The 23,396-nt window shown below is 39.7% G+C and overlaps 1 protein-coding gene across 1 annotated transcript; it reads left to right on the forward strand.

The window, feature by feature from the left end:
• Positions 1 to 2,707: 2,707 nt before the first annotated feature.
• Positions 2,708 to 3,587, forward strand: LOC6615853 (achaete-scute complex protein T5). Its single transcript, XM_002040187.2, has one exon. It carries the CDS (start codon positions 2,758 to 2,760, stop codon positions 3,361 to 3,363), a length of 606 nt encoding a protein of 201 aa, XP_002040223.1. The 5' UTR covers positions 2,708 to 2,757; the 3' UTR covers positions 3,364 to 3,587.
• Positions 3,588 to 23,396: the final 19,809 nt, after the last annotated feature.

A 23,396-nucleotide genomic window follows, 5' to 3' on the forward strand; every position in this document is an offset into this window, starting at 1 on the left:
TAGCATAACTGTCGGCTGGCGGGCTTTCTGCGATCGTGAGTGCCAGAAGCTGATTTCAGCGCGGCTACCGATAAGCAACCGCTTCCAGGTTTGACAGACGCGTTGATTGGTTTTGTTGGCTGGTGCGCAATATGCGAAACGCTCTTGATTCCATAAGACATGTAAATTACTAAGAGCTCTGCCGGAAAACACAAAAAGTGGTCAACCCTTTTTTATAATTTGTGTACCTGTTACTGTTAAATTAACAAAAGTAATATATATTCGAAAGCATTGTGCCGAAACAGTTAAACAGCGTGACTAAGCTCATGCTCTAAATTCTGTCTTGTTAAACGTCTAAAGATTGTTAGAAAGAATAAAATATTAATAAATCCATAACTACAAATTGTCACATTAAAATGTGCTTTATTAACAATGGATCTAATGTATCGAAATATAAAATGAATTTCCTTTTTCTCAGTGTTTCGCTGCTCTCGATGTTCGAGGCCAAAACCGTGGACCATTCATAAATTTTAAGCCAACTCATAAATACGGCAGCAAAGGCTATCAAGGTGTTGGTCTTACAATATCTCGCCGTGATGATGCCAGAAACTTCTTCCTTTCTGATTTAATGCAACGCCAAAACAAATTGTTATATTGGAGCCGCTTGCCTCCAGCAATTAATCAAAGCTCTCGCACTACAATTAATCAAAAATCGCCATCTTTCTTCGTTGAATTTCAAAAGGAGCTTTGCTGTTGCTCCTGGCCATAAATATTATTGCCAGTGGAGATATAAGAAATCGACCAAATAGAATTGGCGGCGTTAAAACGCTCACCTTAGATGTGGCATCGTTTCGTTGACATATTCGCGTTGCTCTCATAAATCAGATATTTATATGGAGTGGGAAGTTGGGGGACTCGAAACCAAAATCATCGGCGGCTTTCGTCCTTTCATCGTCCAGAAATCGGCGATCAAGCGGCAATTTGATGGCCATGAACAGTTGACAGTTGACTTTTGATTCATTCAGCAGCAAAATTTAATTCAATGACACCTAGGCGTAGGCTCTACAGTTCTAAACTCCCATTTATGAAACATGAGTACATACTTTGTATTTGAAATGTTCATTTATCGGCTATAATCCCTGTACGATTAACATAAGTACGGAAATGTACGGAAGCTGTCCTGTAATCGAGGCCTTACTGTGTCGCAAGCATGCCGCTTTAAGAAGTGTGGAATAAATGAAACAACGTCAAGTAATCGGCAGACCGAGTCAATATTAATGACGACTTCATCTTTATTCGGTTGATACGCCATATATTCAGATCTCAGTTCTTCCCCTCTTAAGTTTATCCCGCCACGATTTTTCAGTTTGCTGTCGCAGGGTCTTAGTAGCATTTATTGTACTAGCTAGTCCCTATTAAGCAGAAAAGCAGACGACTTTTAATTCATTTTCAATTCACTTGTGGCGCTAAGCGATATTCAAAGAAAAAAATAATAATAAAATTGCAAATTCATAAACCTGGTTGACACTGAACATCGTGTCCCAATGCTTCGCGGAAAATTGATATTGCATCAACACGGATTTTGCAAGGTCGACCGGATATGTTTGATTTTATTAGCCTCTGGACACCTGGTTGAAACCGTTGGTCCTGTGCTTAGATGCCCTGCGATGTCCTTTTCACATGTAATGCTATGCAACCCCCGCGGCTACAGCAACGAAGTGTTAAACGAGGCTCAGTGTGAGTTAGTGCCAATACAAATCTATTTCGGCACGGTTTCCTAGCGTGCAACCAGAATTCTGACAATGGTTTTAAGAAATACTGGGGACCTCCTAAATGCTTTCGAAATGCTTTCGGCTGAGAGGAACAACAACTGATACGTTGGGCATAAAGGCCCCGGGGCATTAGAAGTGTTAATAGAAAAGTGCCTCCGGCTGATCAGGTTTCGTTGCAGGACCGAATGGATCGCCGCCTGAGGTGTTGACGTGGTGGCCTTGAAAATTCTTCCGACTTTGCATTCGAACGACAATGGGCCTAGTGTTTAAGATAATGTCCAAATGACTCAGGGATCGGAAGGTCATCAGTAAATAAAATAAATTTAATTTAATTTAATAAATGAACATTTAGGATTTTTAATAGTCTAATATAGCAGGCCTTGGTTATTAAAGAATATTTTTTTTATGAACACTAAAGCATCCCTTTAGTAGTGTATAAATTTTAAATGTTCCTCATTTTTATAATTGTAATGACACTCTTTTTTGTTGTATTATTTTACTTATGTAGCTCAAATATTAGTTATATATATATAATTGGAAGCCCACTTTGAATAGGAGATACAGCTTTATACTTCGGAGGTGTTTTTACTGGGGTCTGATGTCTGGACCTTGTTGCCTTTTTAAACCGGTTGGCAGCCGGCACGCGACAGGGCCAGGTTTTCGTTTGGGGACGACAGGCAGCTGAAAATGAGCAAAAACACTCAGAAACTCTTCCCACTCGACAACGGGAACACTCAGGTCACCAACAGCTGCGTTTTTCAGAGAGAACGAGAGATAATATTACTACCTCTCTATTAAAATCAGAGAAAACACTCAGCTCAAGAGACGATCCTTTAGTGGTGATGCTGTTGCACCTTTTCGAGGGGCAGGTAGGTAGTCACGCTGGTGGGATCCCTAGGCCCTGATACCTATAAATAGCCTGAACGGAACGGGGAAGGGCATCAGAACGGAGCCAGCGCTGAAGCAAGGACCATCGTCACACAATAACGTTATACCATCTCTAAAAATGGCTTTGGGCGGCGAAAATCACTCTGTTTTCAACGACGATGAGGAGTCATCTTCGCCCGTTAATGGACCCTCTGTTATCCGCAGAAATGCCCGGGAACGCAACCGCGTAAAGCAGGTCAACAATGGCTTCAGCCAACTACGACAACATATTCCTGCGGCCGTAATAGCCGATTTAAGCAATGGTCGCCGGGGAATTGGTCCCGGCGCCAATAAAAAACTGAGCAAAGTTAGCACACTGAAAATGGCAGTGGAGTACATACGACGCTTGCAGAAAGTTCTTCATGAAAACGACCAGCAGAAACAGAAGCAGTTGCATTTACAGCAGCAACATTTGCACTTTCAGCAGCAGCAACAGCATCAACACTTTTACGCCTGGCACCAAGAGTTGCAGCTGCAATCTCCCACTGGCAGCATAAGTTCCTGCAACAGCACCAGCTCCTATTGCAAGCCAGCAACATCGACGATTCCGGGAGCAACACCTCCTAACAATTTCCACACCAAGTTGGAAGCCAGTTTTGAAGACTACCGTAACAATTCCTGCAGTTCTGGTACTGAAGATGAGGACATCCTTGACTATATATCACTCTGGCAGGACGACCTGTAAACTTACCAGATATAAAATCTTCAGCTATTGCTAGTCGCACCCAACCATCACACACATCGAACCATTGATTGGCCAACAAGTATTACCTCAGCCACAAAGTATTTATATTCCCTAGAACTACCTTTTTGCCTTATAAATTAGTATTTAAGGTTTTATATAGTTTCTAAGAATAGTTTCTAATGGAAGACAATTTACATTTAAGTTTTTTTTTTATATAGCATACATGGAGGACATTAAACTGATATATATATAAAATTTTAAATGAGTTTTTATTATCAAAAAAATAAACGGTAATTAAAATGAAACAAATTTAGGTAAAAAAGGAGTAAGATTCAGAAAAGTTGTTAATGAAGAAATGCTTTAGGAATATGGTAATATGTTTTGATACAAACTTGATCCTGTCCTGTATACCACAGTTTACCTAGTTTACACTTTATTCGGGATAAGCCGGAAAAAGTAGTCGAAACTGTAACCGTTAAGTATTTACAAGATCACCGACCACTGAAGATAAATTACAATAACATTTTGTAAGCACTTTTGATCGAAAAACGCCGATTTGCATAAATAAAGCTGGATTGAGTAGGGTGAAAAAGGCAAAATATTTACCTGCTGCATTTTTGCATATGGACCGGTCACGGTAATAAGACCCTGAGAATTCACAATTCCAAAGAGATCGATCGATCGATGAATGAACTAATTTTGAGTTATTCCTGCAATGCAGCCGAAACAAGCGAAAAAACAACGGTCGGCAATTGTTCAGATCGCCCCCGACAACGTAAAAAAAAAAATTAAAATAAGATCTGCTCAGGCCTTCTGAACCGGAAGCCGCCGCGATGAAACTGCTGCAGATAAAACTTACGCAAGATACATATACTCTAAGAACAAAAGAAACACTAAACGACATTCATGGGACTTTTCCAGCAAGTTTTTCATCATATTAAATGACTACATCACACACCAATCTATTCATTAGCAACCATAATACACTAATAGAATATGATCATTTGTATACATAGTTTTTGTCTATTCATCATAAACAATAAACTTTTAGATAACCTTTTCTATACAGCTGAGTCGTGGAAGGTATACTTTTTAATGAACGTAAGCCCTTTTCGTAGCACATATATCGAATTATTATTACCGGCCTTTTCTTGTTTTTGCATTGCACATATACACTAAAAGGCTTGAAAGGCTGAAAACCAAAAACGTAAGCTACACCTTAGTGTCGCGGCTATCAGTTACCCGTTAATACATCCATTATAAACGTAATATTCCCTATTTACTTATGCTACATTTACATATATATTTTGTATCATTAAGTGCAGCGAGGTAATATATATGATATATTTATATATATACTGGAAATTCACTTATTAACCACGCGCTTTGGGTCTTTGAACTAATAATTTTAACTTATTTTATGCAATATATACACGTAAGAGTCGAAAACGCATTCTTCTCCACAAATATTGCATACCCTTGAACTCTACGAGCCACGGGTATAACAAGGGAAAAGGCTGCAGGGGGCTCTCTTCCCTCCATTGGCGGTCTCAATGGGCGACATACGAACGACACAATGTCTTTGCGACAGCAAACGGTGCAAAATCGAACGCTTTTTGTGTGAAGTTAATAATACGTTTGACTTGGCTTCGAAAGGGCGATCGATCGCAGAAATATATGCAGAAATATGTAGCAGATTGCTCCAGATCGTCCCGGGGTCTTTTTAAAAGACCCTTTGTGGTTTTGGCCACGTATATGGACCCTGAATTCAGCTTGAATGGGTATATAGTATATATACATACTTGAAAAAGAATTTATTATTATCGTCTTGAGAAAAAAAAAATAGTTTTTTAATGTACATTTATAATTGCAAAGAAATGCGCACATGAAAAAAATATTACATAATTGTATGGAATAGACCTCGTTCCACATTTACAACGGCTAACACGTTTTTTCACAAATATTTTTGGAGGCAGAACTCCCATTTATATGTTTCAAATATAGAGAAACCATTAGTCGACACCCTCCACAATACTGGGTTTTCTTTATTTTGTATGTTCGATAAAAGGCACTCTTTACATGCTACGCTGGCCGAATAAATTTATGATTTATTAAGGATATTCTACTTACAACAAAAGCATGGTTTAAGACAGTCAGATTCTGACTGATGTCTCAAAAATAATTTCCAGGGAGCAACAAGTGAGTTATTTGTTTAACATGAAAGCATTTTTTTGACTCGCAAATGCTGACAGGAATAATGTAATTTATGTTCGACCTTAAATTTTGCCAGATTTCTCTACACCAAAATAATAAAAAAAAATGTTATGAAGAGTTCTTCATTAAAGAGTGAAAGAATTATAATTATTTGCACAAAAAAAATGGACTGAGTGAGTGAACTTGGCATTATACTCAAGATAAAAAAGGCCGACAACAAGTTGTCATATAACTTCTTGCTAAGAACAAGTGCACAGCCGAATACGTGGCCGCTCCTCCATTTTCCACACAAAGGTGCACTTGCCATTGTTACAGTTTTCCCGGTTTCCAGTTTCCCCTCCCAACTGAAAATGTTCATTTTCCCAACCTACGCAATTAAAAACGCCTTCAGAATTCGATTTTTAAAAAAGGCTCCTGTTGCGTGCGTTCGAATTAAAGGATCAAACATCCAATTCTAAAGTTTTCATTAGTTAAGCTGATTATACTTGACAATGCAGCTGAAATGATAATAATGCATTGTGGTCCCTTTAAGTGCACCATTTAAAATAAAATCAAGAACAATTTTCCTTTGTGCACCAGGCTATCAAAAAAAAATAAAAAATTGGAAAATAAACCTATCACATTGGATTAATATTTTGTAGAGGAAAATTGGGGTGAAAGAATTTCTAATTTCAATATCTTATTTATTATTTGCCCAAACTTTTAAGTTTATACTACAACATGCCTATTAGTATCCGGGTTTCGATTTTTTTGGCTTGTTTCTGATCTGGACCGAGTCTAAGTCTTTTTAAGTCCGGAGGCTCCATAGGCATCAGAACATTTTTTAATGGAATTTACGACATTTAATTGGATGAAAACAGAGCTCAGCTCAGAACGTACATAACTACAGGCAGACGCAGAATTACAAGATCTGCGCGACTTCACGAAGTTGCGCGGTATTTGCCTGTTGAAAATATGGGTTATATATTTAAATGCATTCGGATTGCACTCACTGCGTGACTGAGCAGTTGCGATAAAAACACACTGCTAAGTGTGCTTGTATTTGTATTCACTTTTGATTTCATTTTTATTTCATCAAATTGCCACTGCGCACGCGCACGCCCAAAGGCAGCGACGCAAAGGGAAGATAAGAGACCTTGGTTTGATTTGAAAATTACTCAAAAAATCAAAAAACCCGGGCATCACCCAAGTAAAATATAAAAAAGGTATATAAGCTGCAAAACAGCAAAAACTGGTTGCAGCTGATGCCAATTAAATGTGGTCCAGTCCACATCGTTGTTTCCCATATCCGTGGTCCCGCATCCTCGAACTCGTTGTCATTGCCGCCGCGGTTACTTCAAATGGGAGACGCGCGCGTCCAGCGCCAACATGGCAGTCTTTTTTAAATTTATGATGAAAAAAATGAACACTGTCGCTTTTTTGAACTTTTAATTATACACAGACAGGCGGGATATATTTTTCGGATGCTAAAAAGAATTTCGGAAGATACCATTCGACTTAACCAGTAGCCAAATACACTTGCTGTACACTTTAATCCCCTCAATGGCAGACTTAATTTAATTAAAATATAGGCATTGAAGAATTAACTTCTTTGACTTTTGTTTTAAAAGTTTTCCCGCATTGATATCCAAAATTTTAGGCTGACTAAACAGTCCCCACTTTTACTTGCAGTGCAGAATAGAAACCATCGCCCTTATTCGGAATTCCAAGTTTTCAAGCCATTTGGCGAGAAATTAATAAATTCGCAGCGCTGCCACAGGATATTTGCATAAGAAATTAAGGCAATGAAATGTTATGACTGCGTTCATGACAGCCGAATTACATTACTCCGCTGAAAACTCTTTTTCACAGCACCAATATTGCGGCTACTTTGAAGCTCTTCCGCTGAACAGGAGATGCTGCCGCATTGCCAAAGCCAGTTGTTGGGATGTTGCCTCCAGCAGCGGTGAACCGTAGTTAAACTGTATTTCTAGTCTCCATTGTGTCACTGATATGCATATGATTTTCGGGAGGACAATTGCCCAAGACGCAGGACGCAGCGTGTGGCGTATGTCCAGAAAACAATTTGCACGAAAAACAAAGCAAACACATCCTTTTTTGCATGTGGCCCAAGAATAATGTCAGAAAACAAAATTACGTTGCCTTTGTGAACACAACAATAATAACGAACAGTAGTCAACGCAAATTGCATAAGGCTCTGACTGATAGAAGGGGACTGGCGTGAGCCGTTTAAGGCACTTCACAGGTTGCGCTCTACCGATGTGTGCTTCTCATTAACAGTGGTGAGGTCAGGACGATTGTCCGGGGTTTCTTTCTTCCAACAACATTCGGCACTTTCAAGTTGGACAGCGTATTCAAAGAAAGTCAGTGGGTAGCACACAACTATCCCTCGGTTTGAACTACAGCTCCACAACTGTACTATCTATGTTTATCTCGAACGGGGATAAGCAATATTTCCAAAATCAAATGACGGGTCAGCAAAACCGTGCATATCCGCATTTCATGCCATGTTGCACCTAGTGGTATATGCACCGTTCAGTAAACAAACGAGACTTCCCTTGACTTCATTATTTAGGGAAACCGAAGTCCCTAGCCGACGTGCGTGTGAATTTATTAAAACAGCAGCCTCCTTCACTGATTCTTTCTCTGATCCCTTCGGTTTCCTGATTCCCTCAATCCTCCAACTGGTATACGAAAATTCAATTAAGCAAATCGAACACATTTGATGCGTTTCTACGAAAAAGTCCTTTTTAATGGCCTAGACCTTCCGTTTTGTTCCTACCCACACTTCTTTTTTTTGAACAGGTGGATCCCTTCAGAGTGGTGTGGAACTTGGAATTAATTAAACGTAAAAAAGGACGGGGGAAGTGCGAAAAGGATTGAAAGGAGTTTATTGTTATGTTGATGAGCAGGGATTGAAATAAAAATGTGGATCGTTCGTTCGGTGGGCGTCAAAATCGATTTTAAGTCGATTGCATTTATAGGGTATCTGTTTCTTGTCCATATTTATTTATGTTCGTTTTGTATGGTCTACCAAAGGACTTCCCCTTTTATACAACGTGTTTGCTTAGCTATGAAAACCGATATCGATCTTTAGGAATTCCAATTTCCGGATTTCGCAAGGCTTATGTAAATATTTAACCAACGGAACAAATCGATTGTATCAACAAAATGAGTCGTGGGAATCAATTCGATGGCAATGTCGGTAGTGGCTAAAATAGTCCTTAAACAACGTTAGTAGAGGGTGCAGTTCTGGGATAAAGGGTCCTTACACCGGTCGTAATCATGGCCTAACAAGCATCCTTTTCACGCTTCTGCGGTCCAAGATCAAAGAATTTCAAACACCTGATCCGCCACATAAGGTGCTAAATGGGGCGTACTAATGGGATCAATGCAGCGCGATTCGAAATCAATTAACGACAAAAAGGAGAGCACAGTACAATTACCGCAATCGAACAAAGGAATGGATCAGAAAGCCGCAGGATAGCTGAAAAGGCTCATTGAGAACCACTCAATTGGATAATCGTGAATAATGACTTCAGGTCACAAATGTTGACTCGCGCAATAAATGATTACAATTAAAATGTCAGTGCATAAAAGAACTTAGACCAAATTGGGTCCTTAACAAATGAAAAACTTACACATTGCCGGCCCGAAAAGCATTTTAAATATGATATTATGCACGCTTATGGATGTTAAATGCACAAGGAAAAACAAATTTTGAACTAAATTCATTGCAAATTTAATTTTATCATGGTAAAGCCGAGACATATTCCTTTAAATGCATCAATTTCAACGGGAATCAAATGCACTTATTCAGCAAGCCATTACAATCCGCTCACTTGTCACCGAGAGCTCAACAGCTTTTTGGTTTGTTCAGATCGACTTGTCACCATGGCGCGCACTGTCAGTAAGCGGATTCTGCCACGGATTAATGTCGATCACTCCGGGAATCTTGTAAGCCGCCCGCTTTCGGAGGCAAGCTACAAGCAACTGGACAAGATCACCACCCAGAAATGGTGTTTTTTAAGTGCGATCCACTAAAAAAAAATCATAGTATAGTGTTATATTTGAATATTCGTCCGTTTTTTTTTTAGATTTAGAAGATATATTTTTAAAACGGTAATAATATAACCTGGTAGGTTTCAGAATCTCATTATTTTATAGTGCCTTGTTCAAGAATCCGAAGGTGCGAGATCGTTCAACGCTTCTTCTCGAACAAATTGCAGTTTAGCGTTTATTGGGCGAGGGTGGGGTCGCGTTGGCGGCTTGGTTCGTTAGCACACTTGCGGTTGTTGTTAAGTTAACAAGGACATGCCACTGAAACCCAAAAAATTGAAATCGAAAAACTGGCAGCCTGGCGAACCTAAAAAAAAAACTAACCGACGCCATAGGGCGGCTGACAACAAAGAAAGGCAACGGCCACAGAACTCGCAGCACTTGTTAGCTCTCGGAATTTGAAAATGCAACATAATTGCGCTGATTATGAGCCACCATAAAATGCCATTAACAAGGTATCATCTCGGCCTTCCGAGAACGCGGTCCTTTATCCAAGCGACCCCGCGACCTATGGTCCACCCTTTCGCGATGCAGGGAGAAAGTGAATTGTGATCACAGCAGGCGTTTTTGTTTAATATTGTTTACAAAACGTTTGACTCGCTTGCGGCCACAACTAGGACTCGCACTAATCTTAGGTACAAATCTGGTGTGTTTACATAGAAAATATTTTAACCAATTTCTGAGTGCATTTGCTTCCAGACCTTATTTTTAGAGGGCGGAGGTTATTTTAACCATAATAGTTCTATCGGGACTAACTCTTACCAAATAGAGCAATAAATTTTAAAATGTGATGACTTTGATTTAGTTTTTAGAGGAGTATCCTTTTTGTCCCCAAAGTCTTAAGTGTAGAGCCAGAAGATGTATGATTTAATTATTGTTTTGGTCCGCTCCCGCTGAGTTTTAAACGCTCTAATGACCAAGTGGAAAATTGTTTAAATGCCTAAACGGTCAAGTTGCCAGATCGTGAGTATAAGTCGCAGCCAGAGCAGCGGATGCATAAATCGATATGAAAATCACCAATTATCTTATGCAATACAGCGACAGGCTCAGCGAGGGAGGAGGCCATATTCACAACACAGCAGACTTACAGACATTGACAACTTGTCGCGGTTCGAAGAACCGCATCGAAACGGAACGGAATGAATCGAAGAATCGCAGGCATGATGATATACAATAATCGTCCAGCGGCAGTGATCAGTGCATTGCGCTTTACGAGCAACTAACCAGAAGAAAAACGAGTTTAAATACAATCATTTTGAAGAAATAGGTGATTAAAGAATGCTCTTTCAAGTTAGCGTGTAAAAATAGGCGTATAAAAGGAACCGTAAACACTTAGAATTATAATATTCAGAACAAAAAACAAAATGAAAATTAGCATATTTGTAAAGCAAACTTCATTATAACGCTATACATTCATTTGCTACATTTCATTTAAAGGGTCCTATTAGTTTATCATATTTAATCCAGACATATATGTTTCTTCAATAGGTTCTTTACATTTGCTGAGCAATATGTGAGAAGTGTCATCGACCATACCCTATAAGGTCTAGAGGAGCTCGGATTTGATTTGGCTGGTCACTGATGCAAATGGTTGTGGCACAACGATAACCGATGTCCACCAATACTTAGCTTCACAGAAAAGACGACGAGGCTCTGCCACAAAAGCCCGTTAGTAAGGAGGAGGACGATGATGATGATGATGCTCGATAGCCGGTCAGCGATCTGTCTGGAGTCCCAGAGGACTGGAGAGCAGGGGCTGGCGACCAAAGACTGGACAGAGGAGATCCAAGATCTGTGTGCATTTCCCTCTCAAATATACAATGGTATAATAAATTGAATGACATTCATAAATAAACAATATATAGCAGACTTGGTCCTCTCAATTCCCCTATATTGCTGCCTTCTTCGCTGCATAGCGTTTAATGAAGACATTAAAAGTGCTACATCGCTTCTTTTCTCACTGTCTTGTCTTGCGATTTGGGGGAGCCATGAAATGGTTGCATTCCTTTTTTTTTTTTCTTTTTTTGTGAATTTTGTCTTTAAGAATTAAATGCAAAAAAAACTACACCCCGAGAGCCCCCTTAGCATCATCATTACCAACGATAACACAAGCAAGTGCGCCCACCCATATGAGCCAGGGGAACATATATAACGTATGTAGCTTGAAGAACAGAAGAACAGAACCAATACCAACCGGTAGCCAAGTTAATCCAGTTTCCTGGGTGACGGGGGCCATTATCCCAGGGACTAAGCCAAACTGATGTCTCATTTAACTAAGCAGCGGGACACCAATAACAAAATCAGCAGCCTCGCAAAAAATAAAAACTTTTCAACCAAAATGCAATCATAATAAATGCGGTTGCTGCCTGGGTGGTGACGACATCCACAACACAACTACACAGAAAAGAATAAAATAAAAAGCATTAATAGATTGATGTGTCCAATATTATTTTTATAAATTGAAATTCATGGCAATATATGGTGTGTGGTCAGAGAGAGTGGCTCTCTTTTTAGATTTTTATGACCTTAAAATGAAAACTAATAAGTAAGACATGTAGTGCAAAATAAAATTTTTTCGGAGACCCTTTCCAAAATTAAATCTACTTCTCTTGCAAAACTGTAGCTGTATTTCTTTCTGTGCTGCGACTGCATATCCACAAGACTAAAAACAGAAGACCCTGCAGACAGCAGCCAAGGATCACAGGGCCCAGTGCCTGCTCCATTTGACTACATGCTGGTTGTATTAACATATGTTTATAAGCCCAGAGGATCGAGGTTTCGAGATTGGGATTGGGTTTTTGCCATGCAATTTTGATGAACTTAATTGACAACTTTTCGTCAGCGCTCAGTATGCGAATTATGATTTTTAAGCTAAATCAGAAAGTAAAAAAAGAATGGAAAGTCAATGGAAAAAATCGACTTTATCCGCAGATTAACCCGTGCAATAGGTGAATGCATCGATTTAGTGGTTGAAACTCAAAGGGATGATTACACAAACTTCGTGCTCAAGAGCCTGGTGATTAAAAGCACGTTATCGATTTTTCCAGGATTACTTTTCATTTCAGATTCAGATTCATCAGCGTGTGACACGCCCTTACAAAGTGAATTTCAAAATCGGATCAGTCAGCAGGGAGCGACGAAGTCAAATAGAGTAGAGTTACTAACAAACCAACAGGTAATCCCATTTGGTACAATTGCAATTGCTAACTAGATCGCCAAAGTTCCAAATTGTTTGCCCTAAACCGCTTTTCACACACCTTTGAGTCAAGAATTTTAATTACCTTTGACATATTCGTCAAAGACGGACATTCTGAAGTCGAAGGTCCAGGGCGATTTCTTTTGCGCGTCCGCCTACATATCCGACTTCAATGGATTTGAGTGGTCCGAAATATGAAGACAATGAGCCAGGACACAAAGGATACAAAGTCGCTTGACAAGAGGAGATACAAAGCCATAAGTGTTTTTTCTCTGGATATTGTGACTCACGCCTGAGGCTAGCCAAAAAGTTGACCAGCTGGCAAATGGGATATTTTGAATTGGACAGCTCCTGGAATCCGGCAGGCCGAATGAAAAACAAAAGTGTAATTACCTTTGTACCGAATATATGGGAGGCGTGGTGCAGTAGTCGCCGACTGCCAAAGCCAGTGAAAGCCACAGCGCCACACGTCACAGTGGTCCCAGAACGAGGAATACATGAGTGGAAAAAGTAATTATAAAATTGTTTTAGGTCCTGACTTTTGCCTTGATTGAAATTTAACTTTAAGTTCCTCGTAATGTAAAATTTATTTTTAGAAAGTAAACAAATTTGGTATGCAAACCAAAATGGCAAAACGTTGCCCATGACAACCTAAAATATGCCAACATTTTTGTGTCGTCCTCCAAGCAAATTTTGTAACTAGTAAATAGACTTTTAACATACTTCATATCCACTGTCTTGTGTGATTCGTGATGAATGTGCGATGGGTTGGACGGAATCCAAAACGAAATCACATTAAAAGAATTATGCATTTTCTCACGCTGCGCAGCATTTCGAATCTCGTATTTTAAACTGTCGCTCGCAGCCAAAGTCGTAATTAAACAAATTTCACATTCATTCCGAGAGACGTAAAAGTAAGAACAGGGAGCCACTAAAAGTTCTGCATTTTTGGAGCAATTTGCAGAATTATTTAATTGTCGGTGCAAACGACTTAATTATTTTGGCTGCCATCCCAGAATGCCTGGCGGTCATTTGGCTCTCTTATTCTTTTGATACTACTTTGAGTGCTGTTAAATTTTAAAGTTCTTTATTCTGCAGCCATGAATTTGTGGACTGACTTTTGTGGTCAAGGTTTTAGGTTTCCAACAAACTCGCCTGCACACTGTTTTGCATGCAAACAAATCTGTAGACACGCACATATCCTGGCAGTCGGACCAGAAAAGAACTGACCTGTAAAGTAAAACCCCCTGGAAAATCTACCCATAATTGTTTTCTTGTTTTCCCAGCATCCGTTTTTCCTGGTAAGCCGGTTTTGAAATTTTGCCGACAACACAGATATAGGGGATATGGATGGAGAAGAAGCCAGACCAACCAAAACCTGAAACAGATCTTAATGAAAATCTCACGCCTAAGAACATTGTTTAAGCTGCATTTAGTTGCGGCTTAGCCGCCAGGATTTCTTGCTTAATCTTAGCGGCGATCTGTAAGGAAATTTGCATCATTTGCGGTTGCGCGTATTACAAATCTCAAAGATCCCAAGCGGATCAGACCACCAAGACACCACCAGACGCATAAAACCGCCTTGGCTTACGTTTTCAAATCACCTGGACGATTATGACAAATGCATCTAGGCATGGCTCAGTCCACGAACAGGGCCAACGATCAAAAACTGTATGGAGTTTAGTGAACTGAACGAAGTATTATAATCTGAATTTAAATATTTATATTTATATGTACATATATTTATTGTTTATTTTGATGTTTTATTTTATACTGTCTTTCGTCATAAAACAACGAAGAACTCTGCTTTTAATTTCGTTTTTCTGTTAGTATATCAACAATTTTTATTTTTTTTGGTATTCTTTATCACATTTTTTATGCTTGGTATCAGTCTTGTACTTCCCCCCTCGTCAACTTTCTTCCCATCAGGAATCCACTGATTAACCCTCTATCTTCCTATTAAATTTATAAAACAGCTTCTGTTCCGAATTCAGATTCAAATTTCTAATCGGTACAAGCTGCAAAAATCGTTGCACATGTCGGGGCGTTTTCGTCAACTTGATTTTGATTCAGTTCTCCTGATCCCGCTGATATATAGTTCCTGCTCATTCGGATACGACTCTTATGTCACTGGGTTAAGGGTTCATATTTATTTTGCGTGCGTTCAATGCTGCAGATGCATTTTGATTTTGTCTGTCGCACCCATTCCGTTACACTTAAAAAATAAATTGTAAACTGTAAACCCTTTAAAACATACCTAAAAATTATGGAATATGGATTGTGAATTCCGTAATTCGATTTAGAAAACGACAATAGCTGTATTCTGGAGTATTCCATTGGTACATAAATGACATTAAAAAGAAATATATCAAAACATTTTCAGGTGTATCCCTGCTATAGGTTTTATACCCTTTTATGGCAGCGAGCAGCTGACGTTCTGCCGCCTAGTGTAAATTAATATTTTTTCCATGTTCCTTGCCTGAGTGTTCCTTCATCGTACGTATAGGCAACTGTGTATTTTAAGGCGTCTTATCACTCGAGACAGGCACACGCGTTGTACACGGCACGTCTTCCTGTTGCAGTTGCAGCTTGTCCAGGACACGCGTGTGTGTCCTTGGCTACCTCACGGAAACGGGCCCAAAATACCGCAGCGAAAGATACAAATACTCGAATTCGTGTTTGTCTATTTGTTTGCACATCCTTGCTCTAGTCCGTATGTGTTTGCTCAGCTTTCTTCGATGGAACATATCAATCTGCGATGAAATTTGGTGGGGATCTAGCTAAAGAGATTTGAGCCAAAAATTGAGAAAACATTTACGTCTTAGGGACCACATTACAATGATGATAAAAGGTTTAATTACCTACACCTCATCTAGCATTGAATACTGCGCAAAAAATTTTGTCTGTGATAATTAAATTATTGCGGCAATTTCCACTTCCAGTTCGAGGATCCTCGATCGATGAATATACGAATATTGAGCTTGATTGTGCCACAATAATTGATTAATATTTTGTTAAAATTTCCGTCCGTCCAAGACACTCATTTTCCATGTTGGAAATGAATTAATGTGTAAAAATGTGCATTAAAATCAATAAAATCATAAATAAGTATTTACAACGATCGACCTTGGAACTCCATATCAAAACCGATAAGAACTCGATCCGCCCGCCAATTACTTACCAATCAAACAAGCTTGACAACAATTGCCATTGAATGAAAGCGCGGTGGCCGCCTAATTGGCAACAGCAATGTGTCCTTGCGCTTGACAAATTCCATTGGGTCCGAGACTAAATAGCAATAGCAGACTGGAAGAGTAGCAAAATAGCAAAGCAGCAAAGGAGCCAGCCGACAAAAGCTATAAAATGCTTTTGTTCTCAACCGCAGATGGGTGGGACCGACAAGTGTTTAATCGTTGCTAATTATACCAACTAGACGGAGTCGCAGATCGGGCTGCGATCGAATAAGTTGCAGTCAAAATACTGAGCGAATATTTGCAAAACGGAAGAATTTTCACCTTAAGTAAAAATGCTGGGTGTTGTGTACAATTTCAAACATATAAACTTGAATAATATCTTTTACAATTTGGCTTCACATGTGAAATAAATTAGCAAACTTATAATTTAGTCCATAGAAAGTAAATGGTAGTTACTTTATTTGGTATTGATATTATTCGAGTATCGTGTTTCTTAATTTAAAAACAAATTGTAACTACCAGGAACACCATTTTTTGCAGTGTGCAGTCTGCGCGTGTCAATGTCAGTGAAGTGGACCAGAGTTGGCCTTGCTGGAATGTCAAGCGTCAATTTAATTATGCGAACAATACAAATTGCAGAGGCTGTGGAAAAATGATTATGTCGCCGGTCGCTTGGCAAGCAGCCAACAAATTACCGCAGCCCAACGGTAATGGTCACATCGGTCTGATAAGGAGCCAAACGAGCCATAATAACTAAAATAACAAAAAGTAGCTAAAGGTTTAAAGGTTTGCCTAGAAGGCAAAAATAAATCAACAGTCGGCGGAGCGACAAATTAACACATAAATTCTAGGATATCGCAGCAATGGATATCCAATTAATAATATGTTAGTAAACTGGCACGATGACATCGCCAGATATACGTAATGCAGTCGCATACATACATGTGTATGTGTACATATAAGCTAAAGTGAGCTCAAATCCACTGAGGTTGTTCAGATCAAGATCTGGCGACTCGTCGGTCGGCTCAGCGATCATTGATCATCGTCTGTAGTTGGGGAAACGGTTTGGGTTTGGGTTTGCCCGTGGAGTATCGGAGGTGCAAGGCTTTGGCGGCAAGTCTTGCAATCACGATCAACCTGCTGCCACGATCAGTTATTCCCCGCTGCTTCGACTCACAGAATGTGATTCGAAAATTTAATTTTAATTAAATTGTTGAGTGCTTAAGCTGCCGCGCAAAAGTTGCCATTTAGTTGGAATCCTCACTTATTCGGGTGTTACTTCATTTAGGGGCCCTTACAATAATCGAGTCCACATTTTATGATAACATCAATGCAACAACAACGGTTTATTAAAGTGACCTGGGCTGCAAAACATTATTCTCTTTAAATAAAATATTTGTAACACTCAGTGGGTTAGTTAAGATCATACACATTTTTTGGGTAATTATTTAGCGCAAGCTTTTTTAAAATTTGTTTAATTTTAATAATTATTTTGGTGAATTAATATGTACACATCCTGCGACATTGTACTGAGACAAAATGAAGACAATACATTAAGATGTATAAGGCAATTCTATTTAAAATATTAAATACAAAAATGTGGAACTATAGATCATAGTAGTAGATCTTTTGGACTTTTTTACATATAAAAGTGGCCCCAAAAGCCTCTACACTTGTTCCTTAGCGCCCGAAAACAAATGGATGTCAGACAAATGGAAACGACCATTATCGAAGGGTCCATCAAAGGATATCGGAGGACACAAAGATAAACAAAAGGTGGGCTCCATCAAAGCCAGTTGCACATACAAACAAACAATGCATCGAAACAGCAGCAACACTCGAATGTGGCACTTGTAGCTTGATTGACTTATCAAAGGGAGCCAGAACCAGAGCCAAAAAGAGGAGTAGTTGTTGAAATGAAGTGTTGACAAGTGGCAAGTCGGAGGAATGTGTGCCGTGCTTGAATCAATGAGCCGAGTGATGACAGCTGAGGAGGATCGCAGGTGGGAAGAGGAATTGCGGGTTGCATGAATGAGTGAGTGAGCTTCGCCGCTACGTGTTGCATGCACCGCAGCCCCATATGGAATTGAGTTTTCAGAGTCTGAATTATGTGCACGCATTGTGCGCACGTCATGACAGCCAACTGCTAACCAGAAGCGCAGCCCGAAGCAGGCCAGCAAGCTACCAACATGCACATTCAGATTCAGATTTCAGAGTTCCAGCACTTGTGCAACAACGCTTCACAGTTTCGAATGAAATTTACAACAAGTGCAGCAGGCAGAAATGCTAAGGAGACACGGGAGTTCGACAAGGTGATGGAGTAACCGACCTGAAAAGTTGGGAAAACTGCACAGGGAAAAATGGGCGAAAACGTCCGATGGCACCCGGATTAGTGAGTAGGCTGCTTTGCGAACTTGGAACTAGAAAGTAAAAAAAAATTCTATTATTAGTCCTGTTTTCTTTCTGATTTTAAGAGCACAATCTTCATAAATTTTAGTAGAGTTCGTGGCATGTTTTTTCGGTGTGTAAATCAGAAGTTGAATACGTTTTCGCTTTGTGATTTATGATGTGCTTCAAAAAGATTCAGAGTCAGCACACCAAGTGCTGGGTGAAAACGGCAGCCTCAACGGCAACATTAATTTCGACATCAAGTAAAATGGCATTGATCGACTAAAAAGCTATGTTGTGACAAACGACCCATAAAAGCACCTTCCCGTACCTTCCTTTTTACTCTTTTTTTCGTTTACATTTTACCAACGCAAATTATTTCTTAATTAATACGTAAAGTTCACTCACGTAAAAGCTGGCGAGCTTAACTCGACAATTACTTTATTTCAATTACATAACTCTATCAATTTGTTAGTCTGAAGGGATTCCGACGGTCCTTTTTCCTATTCCTGAAAGCACTGCGTACAACTAACGTAAATAAACTCATACTCAATAAATACTATTGAGTAGTAGAATAAATTAATAATGAGTGGCTCCACTTCATTGACATCTTCCGCAATGCGTTTAAAATCTATCATGCTGGCGTGGACTTCCACTGGCGAAACGCACTGCACTCATGCATCAATTTTTCGGCAATCACTTAATCTGTAAAGTAGCAAAAACAGGCTAAACTGATCGCTTTTAAATGATTTTGGCTGCCGCTGCGGCGGCGGCGATAAACGAATTTATTGCAACAACGCACACTATAATTGGACCGAGCGGATCGGATATGTAAAGAGATCGAAGGGACGGAAGATCGCCAGATCTGGAACATCATGCGCCTGCGATCGATCGGATCCTTAAATTTTATTATTGCTGCTACGTTGGTGTGCCTGTTGCTGCCCGTTTTTTATTTAATTTTTTGGATATTGCCGTTGGTGATCCCATTGTTTCACTACATGACAACAGAGCCATAACAATAAGCGAGGCGATTGAAATTAAGATGCTCTGCAAAAGTGGCCACCACCGGAGATCGGAAACTCATTCAGAATACAAACTTTCGGCGTGCAATATATCACGTTCTTTATTAGCAAGCCGATGAGACAAAAGCCCCTGCTGAAACTTGTAATCGATTAAATTGGTTCGCATTCGGTGTTCCGTAAATTAGTGCGGAGTCAGAGATATTGTCAATCGTAAAAAAATGAAAACAACATAATCACGATCAATCGACGTTAGCGGGGACTATCAAGACTATGTAGAAGTCGTTTTTTGAACGAAAATACCGACAAGTGCGATATGCCATCGCGATGATCAATAATAAATGAGTTCACTTTGCTCGATGGTCAAATCATCGATGGGCAAATATTTAATGAAAGCCATAAACTGGCACTCGCCTCCTCCTTGGAAGCCTGCCGATCTGGATCTGATCGAATCGCCAAAAGCAATCGACGACAAGCGGTGCATATAAAATTCATCAAAACGTTATTAAAATGTTGGCAAAAGGTACAAAGTTATAAATTTTAAATACAAATACAGGGGTGAGAATCGATCAGCGGCGATCGATAATCTCCAGACACTGGCATACTTGTGCTAACGCTAATTTAAAGGGCGATCGACGAACGGTGTTTTCGCCGGAATAAGCCCGCCGCATAATTTGCATATCAGCTTAATGTAAGAGCAGAATCTGCACTTTGTAAGGACCGGCGTTATCGCGTCGGCGATCATGTCATGAGGACAAAACTGCATAAATGCCGGGCACTCTTGATACCCAGCCTTGGTTTGTTGGTATTGGAGTTTAATGTCTTTAAGGGGAAAGATCCAGTTTTTTCCCTAGATGCCACAGGCTGACACTTTAATTTTCAATTACAACAAATTGCCTATAATGTCTATGCTTATCGCCCCAAAGTGTGCGCCCTGTGGTTCTAAAAAATGCTGCCTAATTGCGGTCTAATGACAGCTTCCTTGTCCACCACATCAATTTGAATGGCAGAAGGAAATAAAAAGTGTAAAATTGAAACCTCTCATATCGAAATCCTTGCAATTTAAAATCAATTCATCAAAATCAAAAGTTACAATTGATTTTCGGTGGCTATTCCCTATGACGCTCTTTCGCTCTGAACTTTGTTGCTCCTCCGAGTTCCAGGATCCATAAATAAATGTAGATTAGTCGCCGTGCGTGCAGCACATCCGGCCCAATGCGGTGCAGCCTCATCAAAATGTGCAAAAAATGAGGACGGGGAGGCGGAGGTCCAAAGCTGAAGAAAACTCAGACAGACGATCGGCAGTCGACAATCGAGTGTGCCCTACAATAATAATGAAATGGCACAGGGAGCATTGTCTACAGGCAGAGAAAAAATATTAGGAAGACGATGGAGTAATTACGTGCTGGTTTCAAGGAGATGTATTAATCGGTTGAATAAAATAAGCAGTAAGTCACCATTTTTAGTTAACCCCGATTGCTTTTCTTATTGAAACACCTACTTAAAGTCAATAACTAAATTAGCAGTGCTTAAAATAAACTGTCATTACGGTATGTACACGTTTATTTCTGTCCGTGCAGACCCCAGTTTCTAGTCTACAGTTTCCTGCATTGATAGTGTGGCTCTGCCGGTGATCGATGTGGAAATAATTTTAAAATATACGGTCGTGCCCTGTAAACGATCGCCCTGTTTCTTAGTCGCAGAATCACAGAGCGCAAAGCGCAAGTGTTTAGCTACCTATTTCAAAAGTCAAAAGAGAGCTTTGTTTTGAAGTGGTTGTCATTAGGTTGCCAGTTAAGTACTTTGGCTTGTACAGGCACAGAAACCAGTGAGCTCCGTGGTCGTCCTGTTCTTTTCGGGAACTGGGAGCTTCAAATAAATAAGTAATAAAGGAAATGTTCTCAATTTGTTCACACCTTTTCCGAGACTGATGCCTGCGGCGCCTCCGATCCGTAGATGGAATCCGCGAACTCAGCTCAAAACTCAAACTACCCATAGAAGGCAAACGCCTCCGCACGAAAGTGGATCCAACGTGACCCTACGTTAATCCAATTTAGGCTTATAAATTATGACCACGAATACACAAATAACAAATCGCTTTATTAACCAAGGCAAACATTTATCGCAAAAAGTATAAATATTTGTTATTGCACAAAGCAATTCCCCATCGTAGCCCTCACTTAAGCCCCATTCCCCAAAACCCAAAACAGAATGCTAAGGCTTAGCAGTGCTCGTGTGCTCCGACTACAAGATACCCATAACTCAATTAACCAATTTTGTAATGTTTGGGTAGGCCGAGATCAGTCGCTAATTAATCTTTTGCGGTTATAGAGTGGAATCGATTAATACTTGCAATGATCTCAAGAAGAGGTATGCAAAAATTCTGCATACCTAATACTGTTTTAGGCAGTGTCTTCGATCTGCGAATAAAATAAATATACCCCTTAACTTTACTAGTAACGGCTATAACGAGTCGCAAAGCACAGGAAAGAACCAATTCATGGTGTGGCGATGACAATCAGCAGCCAAACGCAGGGAAACGAGCAGCCAAACGCAGGGAAACGAATACCCATCCTTGAGAACGGTGTGGGGTGCAAGATGTACTGGGCACCCAATAGTGAATTTCAAAGGTCACTAAATAACTTAACTCCACACCATTTTTTGGCTTTCAAAGTATATGATGTTTTGCAATAGTAGTATTGTGAACGGATATATTTAGCAAGAGAAATTTTAAACATAAGAGGAGGTTGGTAATAATTTAAGCTTCCATTTACAACTGTAATACTTTTGCAAAAAACTTGTACTTATTTTCTCGGTTCCCAATTGGCCTCAATCGCAAAGACGAAGCTGTAGCTCCCTAATTTCATACGTATAAACAGCCATGGCAGATATATCACCAGACTCCAGACTGCACGATCAGCGCACGAAGCTTGGACTGGAACTGCGATGCAAATCTTCCGAAGAAGTGGAAACAGTGTAAATGCCTTATCAGAAACAATTATATGGCAGTGCATGATCGCAGGCCGCATAAACTTTGTGAAGGTGTTGAAAGATTCTACATTGTTTTTTCAAAGCCTGCGGACATTAATAATCCATATCCATAATTTGTTGTATAATAATTCTTTCGCGAATTTGTTGTGCAATTTCATCAGTACAAATTTCAAGAATTTTACAAACAGACTCAGCGATCCTCCCCGCTTCGGTTCGGTATTGTTGATTGATGGCTCCAGAGACTCAAGGATCCAGGGGAATTTGGTAGGGGGCATCTCATTAAAATGAAAACCCATTGCCATGTCAACTTCGTTTTGTGCATTACGTCAACGAGCGTAACGTTTTAATTTCTTGGCAATCAAACGGACCAGACACCCATCGATGGGATTTTGAACTCGATGATACGCTGCAAAAATAAGGTGCCTACTCTCGCAACGTAACATTTTTCGTGCTACTTTGCCTTTTTATATGGACAAATCAAATTTTTTCATTTACCTGATTATACAATATTATACACATTTATGCTCCCATGATTAGGTTTGAAAAATTATGTGAATTTCCCTAGATTTTTCACAATTCGCACTGAAGTTTACATCAAGTGCATGTCCTTCCCTTTTTCCCCAGTGCATTGACCAGACAGTGCCTAAAGTTTTTGCTGCCACTTTTGGGGCAACGGAGTAAATCACCTGGACTTTGACATCTTGTGACAAAAGTTCGTTTGCTTCCATTTGGATTGGAGAAGGTTTTTATGGGTCTGCCCGCTTTAAAATTTATAATGTGTGGTCGTTGAATAATTTGAAGCCACCTAAATTGGTGCATGTCTAGATTTTAATGGTTTAATTGGACTGCTGAATATTAAGTTTCCGAGAGCGCAGGAGTCGTAAAATATAAAAGCGAGGCGAGCGAAAAGCCTAGGTTTTAAAATACTAGAAAGAAACCCAAGGTTGATCCATTTACTTGGCGCCAGATTCG

Source organism: Drosophila sechellia, chromosome X (assembly GCF_004382195.2).
Source record: "Drosophila sechellia strain sech25 chromosome X, ASM438219v1, whole genome shotgun sequence".
NCBI lineage: Eukaryota > Metazoa > Arthropoda > Insecta > Diptera > Drosophilidae > Drosophila > Drosophila sechellia.

Excerpts from the sequence above, each read along its gene's own strand:
- LOC6615853 (XM_002040187.2), top strand. The coding sequence starts at position 2,758 with ATGGCTTTGGGCGGCGAAAATCACTCTGTTTTCAACGACGATGAGGAG.